The sequence below is a fragment of the Cryptococcus neoformans genome (assembly GCF_000091045.1).
Source record: "Cryptococcus neoformans var. neoformans JEC21 chromosome 8 sequence".
Lineage (NCBI taxonomy): Eukaryota > Fungi > Basidiomycota > Tremellomycetes > Tremellales > Cryptococcaceae > Cryptococcus > Cryptococcus deneoformans.
The window spans coordinates 1001162-1020518 of record NC_006693.1 but is presented as its reverse complement, the minus strand read 5'-3'; the positions used below and the strand labels follow the sequence as shown (position 1 = coordinate 1020518).

General features: G+C 49.3%; 5 protein-coding genes and 1 non-coding gene across 6 annotated transcripts; 2 read left to right on the top strand and 4 right to left on the bottom strand.

The window, feature by feature from the left end:
* Positions 1 to 15: 15 nt before the first annotated feature.
* Positions 16 to 2668, bottom strand: CNH00580 (centromeric DNA binding protein, putative). Its single transcript, XM_024657630.1, has 6 exons — positions 2558 to 2668; positions 2211 to 2488; positions 1052 to 2149; positions 842 to 1002; positions 172 to 783; positions 16 to 74 (listed from the first exon to the last, which is right to left on the bottom strand). The coding sequence occupies exons 1-5, from the start codon at positions 2632 to 2634 to the stop codon at positions 373 to 375; spliced, it is 2025 nt and encodes a 674-aa protein (XP_024513418.1). The 5' UTR covers positions 2635 to 2668; the 3' UTR covers positions 16 to 74; positions 172 to 372.
* An 822-nt stretch (positions 2669 to 3490) lies between these two features.
* CNH00590 lies at positions 3491 to 3599 on the bottom strand. Its single transcript has one exon. It is a non-coding gene; the product is annotated as a tRNA-Leu (tRNA).
* A 1502-nt stretch (positions 3600 to 5101) lies between these two features.
* On the bottom strand, positions 5102 to 8131 carry CNH00600 (specific RNA polymerase II transcription factor, putative). The gene is made up of 6 exons (XM_572252.2): positions 7358 to 8131; positions 5899 to 7288; positions 5766 to 5836; positions 5665 to 5711; positions 5575 to 5608; positions 5102 to 5511 (listed from the first exon to the last, which is right to left on the bottom strand). The coding sequence occupies exons 1-6, from the start codon at positions 7811 to 7813 to the stop codon at positions 5359 to 5361; spliced, it is 2151 nt and encodes a 716-aa protein (XP_572252.1). The 5' UTR covers positions 7814 to 8131; the 3' UTR covers positions 5102 to 5358.
* A 1648-nt stretch (positions 8132 to 9779) lies between these two features.
* On the top strand, positions 9780 to 12566 carry CNH00610 (helicase, putative). The gene is made up of 12 exons (XM_024657631.1): positions 9780 to 9915; positions 9994 to 10399; positions 10465 to 10614; positions 10673 to 10735; positions 10786 to 10851; positions 10901 to 10933; positions 10991 to 11113; positions 11166 to 11639; positions 11692 to 11854; positions 11919 to 11981; positions 12037 to 12174; positions 12231 to 12566. The coding sequence occupies exons 1-12, from the start codon at positions 9903 to 9905 to the stop codon at positions 12417 to 12419; spliced, it is 1881 nt and encodes a 626-aa protein (XP_024513311.1). The 5' UTR covers positions 9780 to 9902; the 3' UTR covers positions 12420 to 12566.
* Positions 12567 to 12776: 210 nt separating this feature from the next.
* On the top strand, positions 12777 to 16110 carry CNH00620 (cation:cation antiporter, putative). The gene is made up of 14 exons (XM_024657632.1): positions 12777 to 13159; positions 13209 to 13288; positions 13338 to 13401; positions 13452 to 13521; positions 13577 to 13752; positions 13814 to 14116; positions 14163 to 14373; positions 14423 to 14609; positions 14661 to 14817; positions 14865 to 14963; positions 15020 to 15175; positions 15228 to 15401; positions 15457 to 15660; positions 15731 to 16110. Exons 1-14 carry the CDS (start codon positions 12836 to 12838, stop codon positions 16043 to 16045), a joined length of 2520 nt encoding a protein of 839 aa, XP_024513312.1. The 5' UTR covers positions 12777 to 12835; the 3' UTR covers positions 16046 to 16110.
* Positions 16073 to 19293, bottom strand: CNH00630 (Rab guanyl-nucleotide exchange factor, putative). Its single transcript, XM_572256.2, has 10 exons — positions 18993 to 19293; positions 18128 to 18946; positions 17750 to 18087; positions 17615 to 17685; positions 17419 to 17560; positions 17068 to 17359; positions 16901 to 17003; positions 16447 to 16839; positions 16327 to 16383; positions 16073 to 16269 (listed from the first exon to the last, which is right to left on the bottom strand). The coding sequence occupies exons 2-10, from the start codon at positions 18375 to 18377 to the stop codon at positions 16203 to 16205; spliced, it is 1713 nt and encodes a 570-aa protein (XP_572256.2). The 5' UTR covers positions 18378 to 18946; positions 18993 to 19293; the 3' UTR covers positions 16073 to 16202.
* Between the last annotated feature and the right edge of the window lie 64 nt (positions 19294 to 19357).

Genomic DNA, 19357 nt, shown 5'->3' with positions numbered 1-19357 from the left:
GCTAATAGTGTCGGGATCATTTCTGATGACGCAATCATAACATACCATTGCGTTACATGTATCAGTCTTTCATACTATTAGATGCTGTCAGCGAACACCCATTTATTAATAACGAATGTTCGGCAAACAACTGTCAGGCAGGCTTCGTTACTGACAACAATATATCCATACCATATGTAATATACTTGGCAGGCCTTCAAAACGATTCGTAATAAGTCTTCACTGATAGGTATCAAAAGTATAAGAAAAAAATATCACAGATCCCTCATTCATTCGCCTATTACGCGCAAATCAGATTGCCGAGTATATTATAGAGAGGAAGATTAAAGCGATAAACCCACCACCCATTCATACCATCTTCCTCCTGCCAATCTATCTCCTGCTCTTCCCCTTACTTTTTCTTCTCTTCTTGACAGTAATCTCTTCTTCCTCCTCGTCCTCTTCCTCATCCTCCCGCTCACTCTGGCTTATATCTCTACTCTCTTCTCTGACCGACGGCAATCGGTTACTCTTCTTCCCACCTTGAGTTTGACTCGCGCTTATTGACTTCCTTGACGGTAAACCGGCCTCTCCGGCTTGAGATTCTGATACCCCATCAGCATCTATTTCGTTTGCTCGAATCTTCCTCGCTTGCGCAAAGAATAACTGAGCTTCCTTGTCTGGAGAGATGTTTTCGATGCAATAGTCGTTACCTCTTGGGACAAGGAATTGGGAGCCTGGGGCCATGACGAAACTCGTTCGATAGATGGTCACTTGTACAGCACCTTGGATCACGTAAAACACCTACATCGAGTTAGTCTTGGCACATCACTAGGTTTGGTCATTAGAGGATTGAACTCACATAAGTGTTATCCTTTGACGGCTTCGTATTCTTTATTTGACCAACAGGGATGTAGACTATACCGGCGGCCATAAAGTGGCCCTCGCCAAAGACTTTCTGGTACTTGAAATTCCCTCCGGAAACGAGTTTGGGGTCGAGCAATGCTTTCGGGCACGCAATTTCTATCATCCGTCAGAGACAATCGCAAAACGTGAAATAGTAATAGCCCACTTCGATAACACTCCTCGCCGAATGGGTAATCTTGCACCAAACCGGTCGGCTCCGTCTTATGATCCCATCCTTCCTCATCCTCCACACTATCCTCCCTTTTCCTTTTCCCCACCGCGACAGATCCACTCCTTGCTCTACCATTCTTCCGTGACTTCCTCAATGCAAGAGGTACAGGTGGGTCTTCAGGGATAGTAATGATCTCCTTGATAACAGCGCAGCCCGGACCACGCATGTATTCGACTTTCTCGCCGCGCCAAAACTCGAGAGGTTTGTAGTGTTGACGACCTGAGCGACGGGTGACAAAGTTACCGTGGTAGCCGTCGTCACCGGGACCAAGTTCGGATGGACGTGTCCGTTTCCGTTGAGCAGCGGTACTACCAGACCTAGCAGATCTTGCTCTATCCTTTCCTTTTTCTTGCTTCTTTGGGCTCTTCTTCCTTTTCGCCACTACCGGCCGTCGTTCCTCTCCATCCTCGCTCTCGCTTACTTGCATTTCCTCTTCTTCCATAGTTCTCTCTTCTTCTACAACATTATTGTCAACATTTTGAGCGTCCTCATCATCTTCTTCCCTCTCCGTTCTCAATACCGTTTCGACGTCGTAATCATCAATCGGGCCCATTGGAGGCAGATCGTCGAAGTCTACAGTGTGATTACCCTCGTATCCAGCATCGTAGTCATTTGCCGGTTTGTTACCACTCATACTTGCACTTCTCCCTTCAGGTGGGAAAGCTGCTTCCTTGTCCTTTGCTGGAGATCCATCGTCATCCGATGACGCAGCCCGCGGTGTCTTTTTCTTACTCTTCACAGGACTTTCCTCCGGCTCTCCCTCCTGGTTCAAGCCATCCCCTGGAGTAAGGAACGGCTCTTCTTCGTCGCCACTAAGCTCATGAACTTTCGTGACAGTCTTTGCCAATGATGAAGAAACTCGACTGGCAGCGCTGTAATGGGATTTACGAGGTGACGGTCTGACCGAAGGTGACGGGACGGAGTCGAATGAAGCATTAGCGGGGGAAGATATAGGCAGTCTAGATCTAGACGGCAAGATAATAGAAGGTGGTGGTTCGCTGTTTGCGAAAAGTGATCCAGGCGTGGCAATGGCTGTTTACGATTAGCAGCACGCACACCTAACATCCCCACAATGCACAAGCACAAAACGCACCCAAGTCGTCCTCATCCATCAGCAAATCATCACCTCCGCGCAATCCATCATCCATATCCAAATCACTCAATCTCCTTGTCAGTCTCCTTGCTGTACCAGGTGTACTGTCCGCGCGGGAATAAGTACTTCGTCCTCCGGGCGTTTGGGCGACTTTAGATTTGATTGAAGAGATGGTTCGGTTCGCACCGTTTTCTGGGGATGAGCCAAAGAATAATGCCGGTATTTCAAAACCGTTGGAGTCTCGAGGAACGTTTTGAGGCATAGGAAGGCCGGTTCGACTGGATGCAGTGTGAGCGAACAGGTTCGGGGTTGAAGCATAAGTGCTAGTTTCCAAAGCGGCGACTTACGTGCCGATATTGCGTGGGTCATTGTTGAAGGGGATGTACCGCTCTTCTTTGCGTCTTGAGGGTGTAATGTGGGACATGCTAGAAATATTCTGGAGAAGTGCAGTTGGAAAGTACAAATGAGAAATCGATGTTTGTTCGTTCGTTGTTGACGCAAGAATAGCAATCGCGGAGGGATGAGCGGAATTTATTTTTGCTCCCACTTTAGGCGTAACCATCAAAAGTCGAACCAAACAACGAATTGACGGCTGGGACGAAATTCGATCTTTATCTGCCCTTCATTCGTATGCTGCATCTATCCACTAACCTCCACGACCGACTATCAACAAGCTACAATGAAATCTCGACCTTTGGGACTGCATAAACACCGGACTGACGCTGCATTATTGCGTTAGGAAGAAAAAACTCCTCTCTGTTTCCGCACGAACATACGCCGGAAATGTCATTCCCCTAAATCTAACGACGTACTATAACCTATCCCACACAGCTCCTGAGATCTAGCAAGTATTCTCTGTGGATGGTGATAGAAAAAAAAACACCCCGGATTTTGGGTCATGTTGTTTGGCAGTTATAAACGGTGAGTGGTGGTGATGACCGATGGGTGATTTTGGCTTTATCAACTTGAATGAACTATACTTCTGCTCGAGCTTGATGATTTTAGGAAGGGGGGGATTGTATGTAGTATACGTACGATGCATCGGCAGAAGTCAGGAAGGATAGGCTGGAGATCAAATAAAAAGGGGGACACGCGCTGTTTTTTGTGCTCTCCACCTTGCCACCACTACCAGACATTTGGTCGAGTCTCAGCTGCAGACTATGACGTTTTGGTATAGTCGATAATTTAAAGTGACCGTCGAAAGGTTGTCGCAAGGGATTTGATTATTTATAGATCGTCATAAGGGCGCCGAAGTAGCAGTCAAAGGTAAAAAAAATAAATGAACAGAGTGAGATTCGAACTCACGCGCTTACGCAACGGATTTCAACCCTTATCAGGGAAAGTGTATTCCACTTGAGACCGTCCCCTTAACCGCTCGGGCATCTGTCCAACGAATTACGTAAAATAATCATACCATGTCACCTCGTGTGGACTCTCTCGGCAACTTCGGCGGTTTCGTTCACGCACCGACGCAGTTGGCGGCCGTCTGCAGTGATACACGTACCGTACAACGAACCGTTTGTTGATGATAGACATATGGATGGAGAGACGTTGACAAGCGAATTGTGATAATCTATTCCTTCGGCTGTTCTTTTACATAAATTTCAATCTGCTTTTCTACAGACTGTGTGTTGATGTGGTACTATTACGCTTCACCTCCTTTCCCGTCGCCGAAACAACCTCCGTCCTAATAGTATATAGTAGTTGTGTCACGATATTAAGCAAGAATCGCACTCTCCGGCGTCAACATCCGGCAACGGGCTTCCATTCCACCCTTGTCCCCGGTGTAACCAAACAGATTTGCACCTCAGACAACCGCGGCTTACCGCCCGACTCTTGCAACAACGAAAACCAACAAAATATCCTTCAGCTTCATTCGGCCTTGTCTCTTCCTTCTTTTCGCCTGGTCAGCACCCTCTCCTTTTCTTTCCCAACACTTGGCCAATGTTCACTTCCCTCCGGTCTGACCACCCCACCCCTTTCACAAGTTAGCGACATCTTTATTCCGAGAGAGATGAGTAAGCAGAAGGAGGAAAGGATCGATTTGATGATGGTACATAAGAAAGTAGCTTTTCGTAGTTTCTCAGTTCCCCAGGAAATCAATCCTGTTGTCCTTTCTCACTATCTTGCCTCCGAGCACTCTTTCTTTTAAGTCGCTTCAACCAGCCTTTAGTCCAGCTCCTGCTCTTTCAGGCCCTGGCTATTCCTCCCTCTAAATCCAGCTTCTGTTCCTTCAGGCTGGCAATTCCTCCGTCCAGCTCTGCTAGGGGTGAATCCTTCACTTTCATTCGTCGAGTCCTACATCATCCGAGTTGAGCGCCGGGCAGCTACGCTGACTGACATGACCCTCTTGACAAGCTGCTCCCATTGAGTCAACCTCAATTAATATATATTCCTGACCACCCTTAGTTTGTCTGATTCCCTTGCCCGCACAGCAATCTTTGAAAGTCAAGCCATTACCCTGCAACCCAGTGACTTGTTTTCGAGGTGGAGGGTGGAGGTTAACGTGAAGGTGTGTGTTGTGAGGGCCAAGTGGGTTAAGCACCAGCACGATTAAACAAAAGACAGGAGGTAGCTATGATGATGACTGTGAGGAATGAAGAGGAGGAAAGGTTTAACAGAAGGAGAGAAGAAGACGAGAGGCGGAGAGAACGGAGAAACTGGGTTTATAGAGATTAGCAGAGGAAAAGTGAAAGAGGAGAGGAAATTAGCAGAGGAAAAGTGAAAGAGGAGAGGAAATTAGCAGAGGAAAAGTGAAAGAGGAGAGGAAATTAGCAGAGGAAAAGTGAAAGAGGAGAGGAAATTAGCAGAGGAAAAGTGAAAGAGGAGAGGAAAAGAGAAGGGGAGAAGAAACCGGATCAGAAGTGGCCCTCGGGAGGTCAGAGTCGGAGGCGGAAGTCAATAAACGGCAACGAAAATACCACTTCAGCATCATGTGCTGTTAAATGATGCAGTTGTCCATTTTTTATAATACTCTGCAGACTATTTTCACGTAGTAGTTTTCAAGGAGTGCCGTACACCAACATCATGGTACAAATACAGATTGCACAAAAAGTCTCGATTCTCGACCGTTTCACGCTTTTGCTTATGCACCGACCTCGAGCGCTTTTTTCAGTTTCATTACACTTGCCGTGAAACGAAAAGTCTTTTACTTCGCAGGGACACCACTTCCTCGCCTTTTCTCCCCAGGTGGCTTGTTATGAATAGTCATGTGCCTCTTCAGCTGATCAGGACGCGAGAATTTCTTGCCGCATCCAGGATGAGAGCACGCAAATGGCCGTTCGCCCGTATGCGTTCGGATCTGGTTCGAAGTTTTGTCAATGGGTTTCATTTTCGGGGTTTTTTTTGGGGAGGAATGACTTACGTGTTTGGTCAAGTTGGACGCTTCTACAAACCCCCTGTAGCGTTGCGTTAGAATCCCTATATCGACTGTTCCTAAAAAGAGCGGACTTACTTCTGACAATACGGGCAGACAAATGGCTTTTCACCGTTATGTGTGCGCTGTTGATTAAAAATTAGCCATTGCTGTGATGCTTATAGCAGGTCAAATCTTACCATGTGGATTGTTAAAGACGAAGAGATTGCAAACGATTTGCCACATCCTGGATGTTCGCACTTGAAAGGTTCTTACAAACCACTATCAGCATTCCAAAAAAAAGAAAAAAATGGAATACGCGATCTAACTGACTTTCTTGCGCATGTCTCCTCATATGCGCCGTCAAAGGCGCCGCTTCCGAGAAAGCCTGATTACACACCCCACAAACGAACGGTTTGTGTCCTATATGACTCTGCAAATGCCTCAACACCTTTTGCCTACTCTTAAACACCCTCCCTTCTTCACCACCGCACCCACCCCAATGGCATGTATAACAATCTTTACCTTTCGGGATGTGCATTTCGGACAGATGATCCATGAGGGAAGCAGTGGAAGCAAAAGGAGTGTGGATGGTGCACCCGGGCCAGAGACAGATCAGATCTTTAGAGGATTGGGATGCAGTGAGGACTGTGCTGGCGACGGAATCGTTGGAAGCGGCAGGGGAGGTGCAGGCTTCGGTCTTGACCGTGGAGGGGGGCGTGGGAAGAGGTTCGTGCGAGAGAGGACGTGAATGAGAGAGGGAATGAGAATGAGCATACGAGCGCTCATGAGGAAGAGAATGAGGATGAGGATGAAGATTGGGATGGAACTGAGAGTGAGCGAGAGCATGGCCATGAGGATGTGAGTCATTGGCACCGGTGCCGGCACTGTTCCCATGAGAATGAGAGTGAGGGTGAGGATGCACATGATTGCAGTTCTCAGAGTGGTTCACTAAGGCCTCGCGAGGGTCGATATGGTGATGATGATGGTGCTTCTCAAGGATCGCCTGTGCTTGAGCTTGAAGCTCAGCCTCATTCGGCCAGCCAATGATATCAGGGGGAATACCCAAATGCTCTTCCAGAACATGTCGTAGCATCGTCCCAGGGTTAAAGGGCTCTCCAGCAGCGTAAGAATGGTCGTGCTGGTGATTATGAGGAGCCTGGCAGTTATCAGAGTTGTAATGATGGAACGTGCTGTGAGACGTTGATGAAGCAGCAGGCACCTCGGGGACAGGAAAGCAGTCATCCCACATGCAAGATAGCAGGGCGTCATTGACGGCCAAAGATGTGGCTTGAAGCGAAGAGTTAGTCGGCAAATGACTCTGTAAACCAGTCGTATTCGTACTAATACTAGACAGCGCGCGCTCAGTAAGCAGTGCTAACGGGGTAGACTGGGCAGACTGGGCAGACTGGGCTTGCTGCAGAAGTTGATCGGACTGATGCGCCGTACCCGCTGCGTTAAGGTGATCTGCCGCCACATGTGCCAAAAGGTCGGGCATTGAGCCAAAAACGAGGTGGCAATTACCCCAGTGGCAAGTGTGAGAAGCCTCAACGGAGCTTACCGGCGCCATAGGCTGCTGGGCAGTGGAGATAGGTTGAGGCTGCTGCTGTGCATCTAGTGATGCAAATAGGGCTGACAAGGGGTCTGCCGGCAGTGGATGGACTTCAGAATTGTCCGTAGGGCAGACCGGTATATGGCAGTCTGGCTGGTTACAGCATTCAATCTTTGGAAGTATTAGCTAATGACAGGGAAGCTGACAAAGGTAGAAACATGTAATTGTAGGCCAACTTACCAGCTGTTGTATGGCGTTACACCCTTCCTGGGTTCCAGCCCATTCTTCCAGACTCATAGGCTGCTGGTGGTTATGGTTACGGCTTTGCTCGGGTTTAGAACGGTTGTGATGGCTTTGATGACTGGCACGACTATCCGGTCTGTGCGCTTCTTCACAACGTGGGTCGTCGCAACACTCATCTCCACTGGAGCAAGAACCATGCTTGTCGCAGCAGTAATCTCCACTGCAGCAGTAGGTGTCGAGAGGGCAATCCGAAGTGCATCCAGACGAGTCGTGGTATCCGAGATGGTGGTCGTGTAAATTTTCATCATGAGAAAAGGGAATGTTGCCAGCAAGACGTGCCATAGCGGCCGAAGTCGATTCGCCGTGGTGCTGATCACAGCAAATGGCAGAACGGGCCCAAGGATTGTTGTGGCTGAAGAATGGGTGGCTGGCCATGGTCTGTTGCTGGTACATGTCGTAAACCAGCTTTTGAAAGGAGTTTTTTTGAATCAGAATAAAGTGACAGAGATAGAACTAGGATTGTATTCGGACGGAGTTTGGTCAATGATGCAAAGAAAAAAAAGCGTTTCTTCGCCGTTGCCGGTGCTTCGTGCCGGATTGGGCGTCCGCTAGAGATATTGGGAAGATTTGGGGCCACTCTGTTCGGAACTGGCGGTCAGTTACGCAGAAGCTCACCCTGTAGGCGTGTAGGAGGGTCTGAGGGAGAAAAAGGGGACGGGAGATTTTGAACGTGGGCTTTCTCTGATGCCCTGCCTCTGCACTGTAATTCATTCACCCACCAAAAAACACAACCAATGCAGACCCGTGCGGTCAGCCAGCTCAACTGCCGGCGCCAATCTCACATTACGTACTTGTCTGTTCCTTTCAAGCGGCCTTGGCCGAGATCACGAATCAATCATGATTGAACGGAATGATCGAGGACCGGCCAGTCAGCATGCACCATTTTCCATCTTCCTACATCCAGCAAAACAATAAATAGGAAGGACCATTCTCAAAATACCGTTGCCCACGACATACTCTCCATTCTCACTGTCTATAATCATCCAAGGGCTCTTGCAAGACAATGTCGAGGGATTTGCTTGAGAGGGCGGCTGCCGTATAATATCAGCTATTTGATAGAGATCTGGTACGTAGAAGGATCGAAAAGTAGTAGCTTTACCGTCGACCGGTACGTGGAAATCTGAGACAACTCGGCCGACGAGCAAAGAAGAGGTTACATATACCTCTAACTACCTATCGTTTATCATCGTACCACTTGGTGTAACCAAGCGAATTCTATAATCTGGGTCTTTCCCTCCCTTCTTTCTCCAACTCTAGCGTCGACCATGTTGTTGGTGGGACAGTAAGAGTGAACGTGCATAAATCGACATCACTAGGTACTGAAGGTTCATTAGTGTTGTCACATTCCTTTTCAGGCTGTCAAAAGGTCCACAAAGGTTAGCAAACGAATCAAGTTCAGCAATGGTCAGTAGTGAATGGATGTTGTTGTGAAGCCAAACCATCGCTCTACGTATTACTAGCACTGTATTATGCTTCTCGCGGTGTTTATCCTTTCATCGTCGTCGGGAACAGATCAACAAAGTTCGCGACCGTGAGAAGAAGTCCTGGTGGTTTCACAATCAACTTCACTTTGTGGTGATGAGGCCGACGGAAACAAGGATAAGTAGTAGTTATATACCCTCGCTGCATAAATATTCCGGCGAGACCGAGGTTATTCAAACCGCTGATAGTGATCGTAGTACAAAGCCAGGGAAATCATGGTAAACATACATAGATCGGGACAACCAAAGACCCATCTAAAGGTTCCATCTGGCTATTCAGAGGTCCATCTGAAGATCCCCGCCAAGGTCTCTTCGAAGGTCCACCCAAATAATAAAACAGGATGATCCGGTTTCCAAGGTCCATTCGCGTCATCAAAGACCCACCCGCCGAAGGCCGTCTTCCACCAGGCCGTCCCATGTTACTGGGTAGTTTTACACACTGCCTTTTTTCTACATAATCATGCATCGTCTCGACGTGGACGATGAGAAGATTCAGAGATCAGGACAAGTGCTGAAGATCAATGAAGGCTAGTGATGGCTGATGAAGGTTACTAAAGGTTTTGAAGATCTTGCATCGTCGGTGAAGCGAATGCGAATTGAACGCTTTCTGAACTCGCTCAAACACATTCTTTCCCTGAACCATAGCCTCTTAATGCTTTCCGATATAGAATAGAAGCAGCTGGGTTCAGTGCGGGGCTAATTTTGTGATTTTCTTGCCCATTAAAATATTAGAATATAGTACTCGTGAAATTCGAAGACCTCCTCGTGCGTCCAGCGACGTGTTAATGCAGTGATTGATATGCGTGACCCCACCTCCTACGTTCGTTAACATTAGTAGCCCGACGCGTCTCATAACGAACGCGTTCCGCATAAGTCTCGTCCATTCTTCGTTGGTCGCCGTAAGTTTCAGTCTTTTGCTTTGGAAAATCAGTCACTCCATTTAAATAGTAGCTTGAATAGTAAGAAAAAAATATTTTGAGTGCTGACCAAACATACCGGCGATGTCCAATAAAGGTCGGTCGCCACTTCGCCGAATACATGTCTCACGAAATGTCGCGGTACTGAGAGCTTACATCTTTCGGTCCAATCTAGTTAACTGCCCTATCTGTAACATCTCGGTACCCGAGGGCGACATCAACCTCCATCTCGACCTCAAATGCAAAGGGGCTCCCCCAGCTGAATTATCTACTCCACAACAAGTATTCGATTTCACGAGCTCACTACATCCGAAGACCCAACCATCAACCTCCCAAACCTCTCCATCGACCCATCCCGGGAGCAGTCAAAGAGCGAGAGCTAGCCAAGCGAACTTAGATGAGCGGAGGGCATCTGTGGGGGCTGATGGGAAGAAGAATATAGCGCCAGTTTTTCAAACGCAAGGAGCTGTTACGAAGAGGAAAGCGGAGGGGAAGGAAACAAAAGTGATTGGTGGTGATGGATTTGGAGGGGGTAAGGGGGCGAAGCAACGGCGGGTGAATCCCTTAGCTGCTGCTCAACCGTGAGCCTTTGGTAATCTCACAGAGAGGAGAAAGGGAGAGAGAGCGTAGCTTACATAAACTGTAGCTTGGCGGAACGATCAAGACCTTCAGAGATATCACAGTATATCGGACAGTCAGATATAGTCGGTTTAGGAAGTCTGTTACGGGTCCAAATTGAAGCAGGCAAGCTGGTGGGGAGCTGTATACTATGGGGACCACCAGGGTGTGGGAAAACGTAAGCATCATACTTTAAGATAAGGTACACGTGCTCAACGACGTTATACGTTAAATAGAACGTTGGCCAGGCTGATTGCAAAGTCTTCTGGAGCAGACTTCAAAGAACTTTCCGCGACAAGGTGCGCGGTATTGCCATTGTGTTAGCGTGTGTCTGATCGAACTTGCGTAGTTCGGGTACTCAAGACGTTCGGCAAGTTTTTGAAAAGGCTAAGAATGGACTGCAGATGACTGGAAGGTAAGCCTTCTGTCTGTTGTTGTAGTGACTCCAACTGATCGTATCGCAGACGGACTGTTCTAATGATCGATGAGATACATCGGTAAGCAACTGGCCTCATCTTCTCAAGACCAAGGTTGATAGTTGGTCTTACAAATAGATTTAACCGTGCCCAGCAAGATCTGCTACTACCTTACGTTGAAAAAGGTTGGATACAGCTTATAGGGGCTACCACCGAAAACCCTTCATTCAAGGTCAACGGTGCTTTGCTTAGTAGATGCCAGTGAGTTGACCGTTCATACCTTTCGTTAGTCATGAAGCCTGATCTCTGTCAGAGTGTTTACATTACACGCCCATTCTCCTGAATCCCTTCAAATTATTCTACGCAATGCCGTGCAAACCATCTCTGAATCCGAACCCATCCCTTATCTCCCATCAGGGCTCATCCCTTTCCTTGCGGATGTTGCAGATGGTGATGCCCGTCAAGCACTTAACGGTCTCGAGCTCGCTCTGCGCACGTGTCAAACAATGGACGAGACTGCCAGCGCGGAAAAAGCACAACGGGTCAATTCCGCCAGTGGTGAAAAAATGGAAAAAGAGGGGCAAAAAGACGAGTTCGATGCGGCGGTTGAGGAAGCGGAGGAGGACTATCAGAAGAAGAAGAGAGACGAGGAGATTATGGATGCTGTGAGGCGAGGATTGCAGAAAGGGTATAATAGGACGGGAGAAGAGAGATATGATATGATTTCGGCGCTGCACAAATGCTTGAGAGGATCGGACGGAAGTGCAGCAATGTACTGGCTGGCTAGGTATGTTCAAGGTCATATTTCTGTGTGGTTTCCGTGGCTAACAATCCTTTAGGATGATTACCGGCGGGGAAGATCCCTTATACATAGCCAGAAGGTTAATCGTAGTGGCGAGTGAGGACGTAGGCCTGGCAGATAACCATGCGCTGCCACTGGCTATGGCTACATATCAGGCTTGTCAAACGATCGGTTTGCCCGAATGTCGAATTAATCTTGCCGTAAGTTCATAAAGCACTTTTCCTCGGTATTGTACGCTTGGCATACTGATAGGATGGTTGCCAGCATTGCGTCGCATATCTGGCTGAAGCTCCCAAGTCAACAAGATCCTATAAGGCTTATGCTGCAGTAGGTCATAGAGGGAAATTCATGGATACACATTTTGCTCACGACCTTGTTATAGGCAGAACAGCTGGCAACTATGCCGCCTTTACCTGGCGTTCCTTTACAAATCCGCAACGCTCCTACCCAACTCATGAAGAAGTTGGGTTACGGGAAGGAATATGCGTACAACCCAGATTATGGTCATCCAGTTCATAATGTGAGTCCGTCAGGCTAATTACGTTGACCCTCGTCCCTGACTTGCTTTCTATATAGGACTACTTACCTGAATCCCTTCTGCAACATTCTTCGCACTCTCATGATCCAAGTCAACACATTCTCAAGACAGCGGACCAGTTTGAGGCGGACAAGAAATGGGACGAGGAGCATCTTGATGAGTGGGAGAGGGTGGTGAACGACGGTGTAGCTTGGGAAGGGAGATATGAGCGATTTGGTGAGATATAATGGTGTCAACGTTAGAGTTTGAGCCTCAGCTTATATCTGGCCCCCGGCGCGGGCCATGTGTCGGAGTTGAGGAATAAGGCGACTGACTGTCCCTAAGTATATTTGTATTGTAGCCCAACTCGAGCATTTATGCATCTTAGTCAGTAGAGTAATTATCATGGACGGGGGCCATATGCTTCACAACATGCTGATGTTCCAAGCAACGAAGCCAGTATTCAAGATGGGCTGCCTGTTACGAGGTAATTAATCATGGGTCCGTTCCGTCGCGAACGCGCTCGGGATCAACGCGTCGAGGTAGCGAGGTCACGCAAAGATCGACTTCGACCAACTATCATAGTTTGTATTACTCTTGGTCTCTACAGTTTATACTTTCCGGCTTTCCATATCACCAGCCGCTGCTAGCCTAGGCTCGTACAATGCAGCCACCCACCACGCCCACTTCCAACCGCCGATCCCATTTTCCTTCTTCCCGCCAGTCCTTTTCGGCCGGGTCGGCAGCCAAACCCCGACGATACCAGAGTCGGCAAAATTCATTCTTAAGACTGTTCATCGGGGCATTGGCGATAACTGCTAGCAAAACATGGGTTATCGATAACCATGGAGGAGAGGGAGGGGGTGCCGGGTGGCTAGTCCTGGCATACTGGGCCTCAAGAGTGTTTGTTGAAGGAAAGCAAGTGTGGGATGGAAGAAGACGAAAGGCCTTTCGGTTAGATGCAACCAGCAATGGAATAGGAGTGAAGGTGAGTTGATGAAAACAGTGCTATATAGCAAATCTCATTGATGGCATAGGATTACATACTCTCGAGTTTCAATTATGTGCTTCAGTCACTGGCATTCTTCATGTCTCTGGGTTCCTTAGGACCCTTCAAGTAAGTCCCGAGATCGTCCTTGCAATCCTTTGCTTATTAGGTTATGCAGGACTTCTATAATAGGTATGACCGGTAGCTTGCTCGCAACAGCGCAGCCCACAACTATCCGATCAGTACGTAGACGAGGCAGCTGGAAAGATATAAAAGACTAATCAGTACTCAGTTTGGACCTTTACTACCTCTGATACTAGCCTCTGGCTATGCTTTTGCCCAACAGCTTTTGCTAAAAGACTGTACGTTCGAAAGTATTTCGAATAAACAAAGATCAATAAGCTCATGTTACTGCAGTTCAAGCAGTCATTGTCATCTTGGTGTTCGCATTAACCACATCTGTCATCCAGGGTCGTTTCCTCGAACCCAAGACAGCTGGCAGTAGAGAGACCATAGATGGAAGGCACAGCTTGTATAGGACCATTTTATCTGCTTTGGTTGCTACTGTATCAGTTATAGCGCTCTACTTCATGGTGTGTTGGTCTTAGTTAATTACTGACTAATGATAATCTTGGGCTGACAATTTGTCTTTAGGGGTTCATACCCATACCTGTTCCTGTATCATCGACTGCCTCACAACGCTTCGGTTCCTTCGTCGCTGCCTTCCTCGTCAGCAATATTCCGCTGTCGTTTGGTCAAAACTCCCCTTCCAGCGCCGGTCTTCGACTCAAAACATGGCGCGACAAGGCGACCTTCTTGACTTGTATTCCTATTCTTCAGTTCTTCGCTTTACATCCTATACCCACCACTGTAGATGTGGTTATCCTTTTGCCTATTTCGGTGTTCAGCATCTGGGCAGAGTCAATATTTAAAGCACAACCCGAACTCGCGCCCTCGGTATGTTATTCCTTGAGCAATTGGATACCAGCTGATGACTTTCAAGTGGACGTTTTCCAATCATAATCTCTCCACTGCCAATCATTCATGGTCTTTTCTCTCACTTGTACCCTCCAGATGGCGGCCTCATTTTCAGACAATCATCAGCACTCCAACTTCATCGCGCATATTCTACTTTCTTCTTCTCAACTTGGCCTATATGGGCGTGCAGATGGGCTATGGAGTATTTACCAATTCCTTGGGCCTCATCTCTGACGGTAAGTCGGCTTCAAGATCTGATTATTATCAAAGCTGATTCGTGAATAGCCATTCATATGCTGTTTGACTGTCTCGGTTTGGGCGTAGGATTGTGGGCCTCTGTGGCAGCGATGTGGAAACCCGATGGGCGATACACCTTTGGTTATTCCCGTGTCGAAACCCTCAGCGGATTTGCAAATGGGTGTTTTCTTATTCTCATTTCAGTTTTCATCATATTTGAAGCCATACAGCGAGTGTACGTACTATTCTTCATCAACTAATGTAGGACTAATAGAGAGAATACTAGGTACAACCCGCCGGAAATGGAGACTCACCAATTACTGCTCGTTTCGGGGATAGGGTTGGCCATCAATTTGTGGGGAATGTGGGCTACCGGAGGGCATCATCATCATGGACATAGTCACGGACATGATCATGCCCAAGTACACGCTGCACCCAAAGTAGTGAGTTTTAGGTGAAACCGAGATATCTCTTACTGACTAAAGCTTAGGAGGTACACAAACAGGGAGTATCCCAAAATGACGCTCATAAATATGAAGATCATCATCTTGATCTTCACAGTCATGACCATCACCACAAACCTAGCGCCGTACGTTTCTTTCCCTCTTGCAAATTCCCTATCGTGTTTTCTGACGGTAACTGTAGTCGTCAAAAGTCAGTCCTCGTCCGGCATCCAAACTGCAAAAACGCAAATCCTCTGGTCAGCTCAAGGATTCTGGTCCAAGCGCAACAACCCCGCAGAAGACGAATAATGGGCATAACCATGATGAGCATTGTTCGCACGACGGTGAAAAGCATTCAGTAAGTCGGCGACTATATCAACAATCGCAGTACTCATCCGCTATTCATTCAGCATTCTCACAATCACCATAAATTGACCCACGAATCTTCCACTCACAATGATGCCCATGCCCACGAAGACGACTATGACCACGCACACGCTCATGGTCACGGTCATGATCATGACCGCGGACATGATCATGCCCATAGCCATAACATGCGGGGCGTATTTTTGCATGTTTTAGCCGTGAGCCCATTCGAGGAATGTTAAAAAGCGAGCCAAGGTCTAATACAAACTGTAGGATACACTCGGTAGTGTAGGCGTCATCATCTCAACTATCCTCATCCGATTTACAGGCTGGACAGGCTTCGACCCTATCGCTAGTTTATTTATTGCTGCCCTCATCATGGCGAGTGTAATCCCGCTAGTCGTTGATTCCGGCAGGATCTTATGCTTGGACGTTGGGGAAGAGAAGGAAAGTGAAATCCGGAGCGCACTGACCGAGGTGAGTCCCTTTGCGATGGGTTGTGATATCAAAGGGAGGGGAGGTACCAAGTTGACAATCTGTCCAAAAGCTGTCGTCCGTGGACGGCCTAGCGAGTTATGCTGCCCCTCGCTTCTGGCCTCGATGTGAGGGAGAACTCGTCGGTTCGATCCACATCCAACTGGCCCCTTCTCCCTCTTCTTTTGATCCTACCCGATTATCCACACCTCCAAGCAGTTCGCGGCCTCGCAAGGGTGACGCGATTTATGCCAACTCTGAAAAAGTGGTGGGGAGGGTGGAAAAAGTTTTGAAGAAGCGGATAAAAGGTTTGACGGAACTTGTTGTACAGGTTGAAGGGAGCGAAGAGAGGTCGTTCTGTACGTGCATGACAGGTGGGGATCAATAGATTGTGTTTTTTTGAATGTTTTCATCAGTTATAGCATAGCATTGTGATGCATTGTCCCGGGCTAGATATATTTGTACATTTCGACGCTTGGAGAAAAGACATTTAGTAGCAAGTGGATGCTGGGTATTACAACTATAGGATTGAAAGAAAAGAGCTACTATTCTCTGGAAGCAGCCAGCTTTGCACTAAACCTGTCCTTGCAATGGAGATGCGTCACTTCGCCTCTACATTCATGCTCTGTCAGCCCGGCGGTTTTTTCTCTCTCTTGTGACTTGACTTACCTTGGCGCGTGCACTGCAATGGCAGACATGCCCAGTCTCTTGTGGCATTGCGGACATCTATTTTTAGTGTTTTTAGTTTAAAACCCACTCGACGATCCGATGCAAACTGAGCATACTCACATTCTCTGATCCGTCACTCTCACCCTCTTGACTTCCAACCCCATCAACATTTCCTCCACCTCGTCTTTCCTCCCCTTGCCGAGCTGCCTCATCACCCTTCCCTCGAGCTTACGCCGGTGTTCCTCCCGTAAAGTCTTTATGAAGAATGGGTGGATGTCGGCGATGGAGACGAGTGGGGGGAGGAGGTCGAGGACGGAGGAGGGGGGGAGGGAGGTGGAGTGTTTGGAGATGAGGGAGAGAGCAGGTGGTAGGTGGGTGGAGGCGGGCGTGGATTTGGGTGTGGGTTTGGGTTTGGGTGTGGGGGATGGCGATAAAGGGGGTGGAGGACGGAGATAGAGTTGGAGAAGGAGGAGGAAGACGTTGTTTGTTGATTGGTAAGCTTTAACGCAATACCTGTTGTTTATCCATCAGCGTCGACGCTAGTGTCGAGAGTGCTAGGGAAGAGTTTACGCACGATTCAGCAGCGGCATAGTCTTGTAAACGGTACACGTAAATCTTGAGCGCTTCTTCATGCTTGCCCATCCTTCCTAAAAGAATCGCTCTTGCCTCTGGCATCTCTGTTCCCCGGCAATCACGTTAACCATCTACCATTAAAAAAAAGAAAAGAAAGGGAGAACGTACCTTTGCCAGAGAGCTTGTTCATCACCCGATACGGTCTATAATGAGTCGAATCGTTCAAGAACGCCAACAGCTTATCGTACGCCCCGGCTTCGGCTCCGGACTCAACTTTGACTCGCGAATCAACCATGTAAAGCTCTGCAAGCGTATCATGAAACTCGCCCCCCTTTTCGCCTAGGGTCCAGATGATATATTCCAAATAACCCTCACAGGCTCCTCGGTCGATGGAGGAGAGGAAGGATGTGATCCTGTCCCGGGGGAGGGATTCAATCTCGGGTTCATCCGCCGTGAATATCTGTTGTTTGTACTCAGGTTTTGTTTGGTGTAAAAAGGAAAGAGAAGAGCAAGACGTACGGTGAGACCCATTCCCGGATCCTCTTCCAGTATCCATTTCGAGGATTCTAGAATAAGATCCAGATCGGCTGCTCCGAGTTTGTGTAGGTACGAGATGGTGGGCGGGTAGCGATCTAGTTTATCGTCTTCTTCCTTTGCCAGTCTGCCGTGGGTATGAGCGGGGTGTTCATGGGGGGGAGGGAGGGGAAAAACTTACTCGCGCAGCATCGTCAGCGCTTTTCTATGCATCTTCTTCCCTTGATAAAGATCTATCAAATCGCTGAATTTCTACATCACCCACTGAATCAGCCATCACCCCGTCGGGGGGGGGGGGGGGGGGGGTTTAACCTACCCTTTCCTCCTTCAACAACCCCTCGACCTCTTTGACATCACACCAATTCTCGATCCTACACAAACTGCCTACCAACACCGGCCTCGCTTTGAGGTAGACCCTCATCAAGCCGGTGTACACCACCTGCGCCATCCTCACCAGTTCTTCCGGGCTCATCTCGGCGAAGGGTATGATGGACGGGAGGGAGTGGAGGGCGGGAGCGGGGAGGGAGGAGAAGGCGGGGAGGGAGGATTCGGCGGGGAGCGGGGAGGAGGGGGGGAGGGCGGATATGGCGCCGGTTAGCTTTTGGCGGCGGTCGGAGAGAAAGTACATGAGTGCTTCGAGGGCTGCTTTGGGCGCTGCGGGGGGTTAGTGTGGAGTAATAAATGAGGGACGTACGTTCGTCATCGCCTTGACTAGCTTTTACACTCGTGTTTGTACTCTTTACACTGGACGCATCGCCGCCTTTTTCTTCGTTTACGTGCACGCTTTGTGTTTGCTCGCCCGCACCCAGGCTCGCGCCCCGCGGCGCACCAAACAACTCCATCCACCCCTCCTTCCGCACGCCCAGCTTTTCCGAAATACTTTTCCCCGGGAAAAGCGAGAGCACGAGCGCAGGGTTGACGTTGTAGAGGACAAACACCTCCATGGCGGCTTGGTACGATCCGAGGGCGAAGAGTTGGACAGCTTGAAGGATTTTGAGGTGGGTGAGTGGCGGCGGCGGTGGGGTATCTGGATGTCCCAGGGGCCGCAGGACGCTCGTCGTCGCAAAGGCGGCCTCGCCGACAGCTTCGACGAGCCCGATGGCGTCATCGATGCGGCCGTCTAGCAAGAGGTGCTCGACTTCGGACGGGAGGGGTGGGGACGAGAGGAGGTGGATGGCGCTTCCCTGCGAGTGGAGGGATTTGTCTGTCGGGTAGGTGGCGATGAGCAGTTTGGGTGTAGACTCTGCATGCGAGGAAACGGCACAGAAAGAGACTGTGCCCCAGCTTCCTGCAGCGGGAGGGGGTATAGCCACTGTCTGGCGGAGGGATAGGGTAGGTGCGAGGTGGATCTGGATGTGGGTTGTGGGCGGCGACGCGGGTGATGGAGTGAGAGAGGGGGGTAGGATAGAGTAGATGTATGGGTTTGAGAATGCGATGCCGTGTGGAGGCGATGGCCAGTGGACGGATCGCTGTCTGGTATAGTTGCCCTCGGAGGAGTAGAATACGCCGGTGTCTGTCCCGGGTTAGCCTTGAGCTTTGGTTTTGAGCTTTGAACGCACCTTGTCGCGCGAGCAAGACTTCACCGCCGACTGTGCGTGTGCCGACAGGACTCTGCTGTCTCCCGAGCGCGCCGAGGCCTACATACCCGCCGAGGCCGCTGAGGGCGCCCTTGCCGTACGCCACGGAAGCGGGCGCGCCGGGCGTCTGCTGTTCGGGCCCGTCGTCGGTGGAGGGGGAAGCGGGGGGGAATGGATCGGTGGTGAGGTCGGAGAGGGAGAGCGGCGCGGAGGGGGATGCGGGGTGGAGATGGAGGATGGCGGAGGCGGTGGGGGTGAAGAGGAGATGGACGGTCTCTGGCAGGGCGGGGGGGGCGGAGGGGAAGAGGATGGGCGGGGGGAGTGGGGAGGGGGAGCTCGCAGGGGTC